This window comes from Actinia tenebrosa, unplaced genomic scaffold (assembly GCF_029948245.1).
Source record: "Actinia tenebrosa isolate PJP-AT-01 unplaced genomic scaffold, QUT_ActTen_1.0 PGA_scaffold5__44_contigs__length_20552954, whole genome shotgun sequence".
Lineage (NCBI taxonomy): Eukaryota > Metazoa > Cnidaria > Anthozoa > Actiniaria > Actiniidae > Actinia > Actinia tenebrosa.
Window position 1 is genome coordinate 11,248,271 of NW_028292582.1, and position 8,318 is coordinate 11,256,588.

Consider the following 8,318-nt stretch of genomic DNA (forward strand, 5'->3'; position numbering starts at 1 on the left):
AATCAGAGAACCAAGCCGAGACAAACCATTGAATCATCCACTGTTCAGTTTCTTCCTAAACTGGGTTCCAGGGGGTCGCTAGGGCCCTAATATTTAACATATATTTTATTGAATAATAATGAAACTTACAACCCAGAAGCATTGGAGCAAGGTTGTATCTTGTATCTGTTCTTTCCCATTTCAGTCCACGTTATTTCTCCTAGAGTATCATGGGAACGACTCAAACAAGGAATCTTATTCTCAAGAAAATGACAGGCGATCTGAAATGGGATAACATTACACCCAAACCAGGGTTCGAAATAGAAAAAAAATTGTAGCCTGCCATAGTAAAGGAGCATGCTAAAAGGAAGTCATTCCAGTAAATTTTGCATGTCATTTTATCATTCATTTGGCAGTGTATCCTTATTTCCACCTGAAAAACCAGAAATTTGGCCTGTCATTTGGTCTTTGGCAGGCCGCTATTTCGAGCCCTGCAAACTAATAATGATAATGATCATAATCAGGTCTGTTAACAGGAAGAAGAAAACAAAACTCTAAGTTCTCATTTAATTTATTATTAATTTTATTAAACTGATCACATTTTTTGGTAGCAATACAAGAACATTGCTATGAGGGTAATTAGTTTTACTGAAGTAAATGCCATAATTTCTGCCGTTAATATATTAGATCAATCATTCTTTTCTATAAGAAAGTATGGATTTTTGGACCATAAAGTAGTATTCACAGATTTTCATATTACAATCCAAGTTATAAAGCAAATATAATAGAGTGAAAACAATATAAACGTGAAACTTCAGTAATACTAAATGGCACAATTTCATGCAAATTCCATTGTTTTCTATTGTTTAATTAGCACTATCTTGTACTATTCACGGATTAATTGTTTGCACTCTATGAATACATTAGTGGTTTATACCTTATACATATTAGCTATTGGTATAGGACTACAAATTACAGCATTGATCAGCGAGACTGAAAAATGGACATATTAGCAATTTGTTCATCATTTGTTTACTGTGTGGATACTCAAACCGGGACCACTTTGATAAACTAGTATCAATAACCAATCAAATTGCGACATTTAGTTCAATATTGTTTAACCAGCCACTCGGATAGCGCATCGATATTAAAAGAGCATGAGAATGTGATAATATGATTGGCTAACACTGTTATCAGTTCAATATCTGTCTAGTTTACTGTTATTTGACTGGTCAGTTTTATTCAAGTGGTCCTGGTTAGTGTGTTCACACATTAAGTAAACAAATGCAAGTTTTCTTGATGAGCCCTAAAGCATCCTCTGAGCTAATCTAAGCTGTGGCATATAAATGGTTAACTCACAGATCAAATTGGAATTTAGCATTAAACTGCCTAGAAAATGTTTGCTCAACCCTCTTGTAAGAAAATGATTTGTTTACTTTAAACAAGTGAACTTACTTTTGGAATGCAATATCATTGTTTGCTAGAACATGTCACCCAGAACGAGATATTTTTAAGTTAATAGGATGTTTATATGATGGCGTCATTTGACTGACTACCAAGATGCTTCGTGAATTTTCTTTCTTATTTAAATTTGGATTCCCTCATGAGAATAGTAAGATTATGGGTACTGAATAACTGAATAAAAGAACATGTGCAAGTTAAGAGAGTCTGGTAGTAAAGGTCAATGACACCATCATGCAAATTAATGTCCTATTGCTGTGACCAATGCACGTCATCAAACTAGTAGTGTCCTAATTGATTAGATAATTGCAATGGATCCCAATATGCTATTCTTTTTTTTTACAGAAAATCTTCTGAGATAATTTAAGTGTAAAATTCATGCCAGCTTATAAATTATTCCAACCGCATACATCAGCATGTATGTTTTATTCTAAATCTATACCAATTATTTCACAATTACCAGTACGTATTAAAGATCATGATGCTCTTACATAGAAAAATCATTCAATATGTACCGCATAAAGTTTGACCAACTTGATCATTTCTTTGATAAGCATGCAGAACTATATTAACACTGAGGACACCCGAACTGTGAAAACTTTTGAGTTTGTTTAAGGTCATAATTGTCCTAACTTATTTCTACTGGTCTATATTGAAGCACTGTGTTCAAATACACTGACGGATCAATATAAATCATATAAAGTGACAAAAAACTTGAGTTGGTTCAAATGTCCTCATTGCATAATAGTTTTTTAAAGTAAGGCTTTATTGATTTTTTTTAAGGAGAATGTTTTTGGAATATTCCATACCTTTAAGTTTTTTTTAGATGAAATCGTATTAGGATTGTTGTCCGATCGAAGTCTTTGAAAAAATAGGAATATAATTTGTTATTGATAAAATAACATATGCAATATTCTGCAGTTGTGACCACAATTCAAGCTAAACCAAATCCATTTAATCCTAATAAAGCTCACACTAATATAACCACACATATCTAATGTTTTAATTTATTGCATATATAGTGAGAATATGATGATTTATTTGGAAATTTCATTGTAATTATCAATTCCCTTAATAAATCATCAGATACTCGATATTGCAAACTAAATTAAAAGAAAAAATGATAACAATATATAATTTGAAAAATAAAATAAATCCCTAATGCATAAATTCGTCAAAGAAATTCAATCGAAATACAAGAAGATAAAACTAGGAAAATATGTTTTAACCATGAAGCATCTTTATACCACTAACATTTTCCTAGATTGTAAATAAGGGTAACATTTTTGTGCTTCTAACCACAAAAAAATATTAACACCTCTGGATTTCTCGAGTCATTTATCATATATGCTTACTTGAATTTTATTCCATTATGGAATATCCAGTTCCATATCACCGGTGCATTTATTCAACCAGTATGGAAAAACGACTCTCCAGATTAATTGCTCTTGGCATGCATCAGCAATCACTAATTTTTAATGGTTACATATGTTTTGTGGCAAAGAAAAGCCATGGAACGTGTTTAATGATCTATAACGCATGATTATTATTAATATTACTTATCAATTAAAATTACATTAAGGTATTTCGCTTGATATATCTTGGAAATCTAACTAACATTTCTAAATGGTTTTCATCAACAGTCCATTAGGAACTTCCTGTCAAAACAAAGGATTGTACAACACCATGCAGGAACCAGTCAAAGCAATGACTGGTGTATGATCAGATGAAAAGAGTACAAACTACGAGAACAAAAGAGACAACAGCTTCCAACTGGAACAGAGACAAAGCAACGAATGCCATGTTTTGAAGAGCAGTTTCCTAGACAACCAAAGTTTCTGAGCATCTACTGATCACCTTGCAATTGAACCTTTACTGGAAAATTACACCAAAAAGCCATGAATTAATATTGAACAAACAATCTATAGACATTGAATCTTTAGCTTGCTAGATGGATTAGTAAGTCTAAAAATAGCATGTACACAAAGGAATATTCTAGTTCATAGTTACTCTTAACATGTAAATATAAGTAATGAAAAGCTGATATTAGTAATGAATGCAGATAGCGTCAAGACTCGTTTTTTTATTTTTATATGGAATCCTTCTTTTCTCATAATATAAATTACAAATTAACATTGATTTTATATGTAGAAGACCATTGGGTCTAGAAAGGAATGAAAAAAATTCGTCCAAAGGTCAGGATTGGCTATCGTAAATGATTTTGGGTCGAACATTCCTTTTCAATTATTGTTCATTGTTAATCTCCGAAACTAACTTTGAATGATCAAAAGCCTATAAAGTGCGCCATTAATAACATGAAATAAATCAACTTTGTCATATCGATCACCCAGTAAATTAAAAGAATAGGCTTTGATCTTATCTTTAAGGAAAAATAAACCGAACAATGTAAGACATTTTCTCGTTTCTAAGTTAGGGAAATTCTAAAGTAATAAATTTTAAATCATAAGAAAGATTGTGTTTGGGATATACCAGCTGAACGAAATTTTATCACAGATTTGATTTTGAAAATTAAACCCTAGCGTTATCTAAAAACTATATGCATTTAGTAAAAGAAAAAGGGATAAAGTTCACTTAGTGTCTTTTATGATGAACTAAATGAATGATTTAATGGCCAACAAATTAGTGTAAAGAATTCATTTATCGCATAACAAAGAGTGAATCAAGTTAGGAATATTTTCCGCTGTTATCTTGTACACGTGTTCGCGATATACAATATTTACCCTCAGGAATATAGATACGAAAATAACCCCAAAAAACTTCAAAACTTACAGTTATTAGTGTGATATGATAGTAAAAGTCTTCTATGCTTCTTCTTTTTCCACTTTACGAAGAATTTCAGCGTTTTTCTTCGCTGACATGTTGGCTTGCCTACAATAAAAATCCACTATGTCAACCTTTGCAGGACAAGTGTTGGCAAATGCAGGATGCTTCCTTCCGTACTCTAGATACGCTTCTATCCCTTGAAGACTATCTAACTTCAACTCCTTCACGTAGGCAAGAGCCACATACGTGTAGTGAAGCTTGGGGAGAAGATAGCAGTCAGGGATCTTCGGGTGGGACCCTCCAAGCAGTTCTTTCTCGCCATTTTCGTTCTTCGGCATCTTTTCCGAGAGAAGAAAGCTGTTTACTTTTTTGAGCTCGGTAGCGAGATGCTCGCCTAAAATCGGGTCAGCAGAGTGATCTTGGTTCTTGATGAATTGGTTAAATTTATGGTAAAATGTGCTACCAGCTCCAACATTGACGAAAGTATTGATGTCTTTGCTATCGACTTTAAGAGAAGGTTCAAATGTCTTCTCAAAAGCGTCTTCAATCTCCAAAGGCTCGTCTTTAAAAGTGTATTTCCCCTCGTATTCCAAAGTAACCGTAGGCAGTTTCTTGTAAGGGAAGTCTAAAGTGACATTGGTTCTCTTTACGGTGTCTATTGGTACTATTTTCGCAGCAACTTCGAGATTTTTCAGCGCTAACATCATCATTACTCTGTGACAAACGATATCTGCACCGAGTGATTTCGAGTCTCGTGTCGAAGCCTACGAGAAAAAACACAGTTTTTTAGCACAAAAAATGACCAAAAAACAGAAATATTACCCGTTGAGGGCTTACCTTTACGTAAAGTACAAAACTGTTCTCTTCTTCTGCCATTTTAAGAGCGGTTTGTAGCACTAAAACCACCAAGTAACCGTTCACAGTGAAGTGATGGGTCGAATACTCGAGTTTCAAAGGCGCACCCAATAAACCGTATCTTACAAGACAACAGGGGAGGGGTCAGGCTTACTATTGTATTCGATCAAATTTTTCCTTACTATTATTGCTCTTTCGAAATTATAAGGCTAAAAGGAATCGACTATCAAATAATGAGAATTAAAAAGCGTTGCAAATGGGTTTAGATAGCGATCATAAATGGTTTATCGATAGGCTCATCGATGCATTATCGACAGAAGGTAATTGGGCTTCCTGTGGTTTTATTATAAATTTTTGTTTATTATTATTTAACTTTATTGCCAAAACAAAACGAATGAAGCGAATTTTAACCAGCTAAAACATATCAGTTACATTTTGATTCTTGTTACGTCTGAGGAGCCGTCGTATTAATGAAAAACTGATATAAATGAACAAAGTCGCTATTAAACATAGCTTGTTCGTTAACCAAGCCAACTTTACCGAAAAAAATAATTTTTTAAATACAATGCTGAAGATCTATATAAATGTAATTTATTTTCCAATTTTCCTTTCATAAATTCTGCATTATATATTGCATCATGCATAAACATATAGTTGACGTGGCAGCAAAAATTATTGCCAGGGAGGGGTAGGACACTTTGGTGCAAAATAATTTTCCTGAAATGTTCTACATTCTTGAAATACTACAATGCAGTGGAAAGCTTAAAGTAGAAAATATAAAATTTAAGACCGATAGAATTACAAAATAGAGCTGCTTTCAATACGAAAAAAATTACGTGGATTCGGAAATAAGTTCTTTCCTCCTCCCCCTGTTTGGAACTTTTTGCCAGGTGATTTGACAAACGCATTGAAGAGTCTCCAGGCTTAGCGGGCGAGGAAAAGAGGAAAAAGAAAATTCAGACTTTTGTCTTAAAAAGCGTGAACGATTTCGCAACTATTATTGTAAAATCTCCGAAGATAAATTCAAGATGGTTTGTAGATATTTTGGTGTGGTTTTCGTCCTATTTTTCATGATGATTTCAGTCAATGCCGAAGGTAAGATATGAGGATAACCTAACTAAACTTAATATCGATAAAATGTGTTCTCGTTCTTCACTTTTACAATTTTGTATATTTTATATTTGTAGATAGTTAATTAAGTAATTCTATACAAAAAAAAATACATTAGAATTTAGAATTATAGCAACAATTACCTCTAAAAGATCTGTTTACCACTAACCCTTTGTAGTTGCCATTTTTCAGTTTTTACAAAAAGACGCTTTCGATGTGTGCTTTTATATATTGTCGTAAATCAGAAACCATAACGCGTATTATAATTGTTTAAACAAAAAGGCCTCTGAATTTGTAAACGAAATATAAGAAACGTTCGTCGATCCATGAAATTTTGGAATGATTGGTGATTACCCAATGGGGGTAACAAAAGTGAAAGGGGAGGGGAGGGGGGTGTGAAAACGGTAATAAAAAGAATATATTAACTCGTTTTTCTTTTGTATTGTTTAATAACTCCCTCCAGATCCCCCACCAAAAGAATGCTAAACAACGACTACCCCACTACCTGCAATTTATTTTAACTTAAAATCAAAATACTGTTTGCGTTCGACCATGAAGCGTGACCAATTTTTCCGCACAGGTTTAACGTAGTTAACAAGTTTACGCAAACAGTAGTAAATGCTAAACAATTACTTGACATTCCACATCAGCCTTCATTGGACTGCATTTAACCTGTGTTTCAAAAAAGGATGCATTGTATAGTACTATAACAATTAATAATCAAGACCATTTTTACATTGTTTTACTTTATTGTGTTTAGATAACACGTCAGTTGCTGTTACTCCAAGCCCAGTAATTGCTATTAATTCAACTAAAGCAGCGTACATGACAACAGCACCAAGTTCAGTAATCATAAGTACCTCAACTGCACCCACCTCAGCATCAATTATTAGAAACACGTCTTCCATTTCTCCTACTTCAACGTCAGCATCTCCTGTTATTCCTGCTACATCTCCAACACCTACACCACCACCTACAACTACAGCACCAACCAAGAAACCCCACCCTCATGAAAAACCCACAAAAGGAAGGTCTTTTGATTCAGCATCATTTTTTGGAGGAATTATTCTTGGGGTCATTGTTGCTATTGCCAGTTTTGTGGGCTACACTTATTGGCAGAACAAGAGAAAAAGCTACCATAGCTTGTAATGTAAAAAAATGTTAAATAAAACCAAATTGTAGAGTTCCAGAATAAGCATCCATATCTTTTAGAACATTAGTGTGGTTAATTTTCAATATTCTGCAAATCTTTACGGCTTGTTGTGAAATTGGCTTCTCGCTGCTGCCAGTCAAGAACATAAAAAGTATGGACTTATTATTTTATCAATAGAAGGGCAGTGAAAAATCAAATTTCAGCACCTAGCTTGCACCTACCGAACCGTTCATAGCTTGAGGAGTAATATCAAGCACTTGGAATAATGTTGCATCCTCTATCGAAACACGTTGAAGTCGGTTAGAAAAATGCAGCTTTACTTCATTTTTTCAACTCACATTTCTGTGCATGGGAATTGGATAAAACACTCTTTTCCTTGCTTGATATATTACATCCTCCTCTGTAGGTAAGGGGTGGATGTTTTCTAGAACTGTACAACAGTTACTGTAAATCAGATTGCTGGCATTCATTTGGGATATGTGTTGCTAAGGACATAGGAAGTTATAGTTAATATAATGCAGACAAAGAAATTGAGTTCTCTTGGAATCTTCTGCTCTCCAAGAAACTAGTATAATTACTTTACTGATAATATTTATTGCATGAGCAAATCCCAAAGCTGAAGGAATATTTTTGAAGCTTATACTACTTCCTAAATCTGCTTTAAACTTGCTTTTTCATAACTAAGCATTCCGAATGATTAATTCTAGTGATGGGCAACACATCAAGTAGATAATGATTCTCGCAGATCTAACTTTAAGTTTATTGTAAAAATTGGATTAGTGCAACGCTTTACTAATTTCTTATTATTTAATTATGCAAACTTAATTATACAAGACAAGCTTAAATCACTAATAAAAAATTATTATTTGGGCAGTTTTGTTGATCATTCATTCATGTTTGTTAGTTATACAAGTTACAACCAAATGTAGTTCTACGTACAACAAAATATTGTTGTTGTGAGAAGTAAAGAGGTACA

At 33.5% G+C, this 8,318-nt stretch overlaps 2 protein-coding genes across 4 annotated transcripts; one reads left to right on the forward strand and one right to left on the reverse strand.

Annotated features, from left to right (window-relative positions):
- Positions 1-534: 534 nt before the first annotated feature.
- Positions 535-5,153, reverse strand: LOC148906538 (chloride intracellular channel protein 3-like). Of its 3 annotated transcripts, none has more exons than XM_089037947.1 (3): positions 5,062-5,153; positions 4,231-4,988; positions 535-2,301 (listed from the first exon to the last, which is right to left on the reverse strand). In XM_089037947.1, the coding sequence occupies exons 1-2, from the start codon at positions 5,098-5,100 to the stop codon at positions 4,263-4,265; spliced, it is 765 nt and encodes a 254-aa protein (XP_088894073.1). In that variant the 5' UTR covers positions 5,101-5,153; the 3' UTR covers positions 535-2,301; positions 4,231-4,262. The 3 variants fall into 3 exon arrangements, with proteins under 3 accessions (XP_088894073.1, XP_088894072.1, XP_088894071.1); XM_089037946.1 differs by having other exon boundaries at positions 535-3,310; XM_089037945.1 differs by having other exon boundaries at positions 535-3,315.
- An 843-nt stretch (positions 5,154-5,996) lies between these two features.
- LOC148906539 (uncharacterized) lies at positions 5,997-8,215 on the forward strand. The gene is made up of 2 exons (XM_089037470.1): positions 5,997-6,174; positions 6,950-8,215. The coding sequence occupies exons 1-2, from the start codon at positions 6,108-6,110 to the stop codon at positions 7,336-7,338; spliced, it is 456 nt and encodes a 151-aa protein (XP_088893596.1). The 5' UTR covers positions 5,997-6,107; the 3' UTR covers positions 7,339-8,215.
- The last annotated feature ends 103 nt before the right edge of the window (positions 8,216-8,318 follow it).

Bases quoted from the DNA above. Each gene is read 5' to 3' on its own strand.
- LOC148906538 (XM_089037947.1), bottom strand. From the start codon at position 5,100: ATGGCAGAAGAAGAGAACAGTTTTGTACTTTACGTAAAG. The intron at 4,989-5,061 runs GTAAGCCCTCAA...TTTTTCTCGTAG, and splicing joins GTTTTGTACTTTACGTAAAG to GCTTCGACACGAGACTCGAA.
- LOC148906539 (XM_089037470.1), top strand. From the start codon at position 6,108: ATGGTTTGTAGATATTTTGGTGTGGTTTTCGTCCTATTTTTCATGATG. The intron at 6,175-6,949 runs GTAAGATATGAG...TATTGTGTTTAG, and splicing joins GATTTCAGTCAATGCCGAAG to ATAACACGTCAGTTGCTGTT.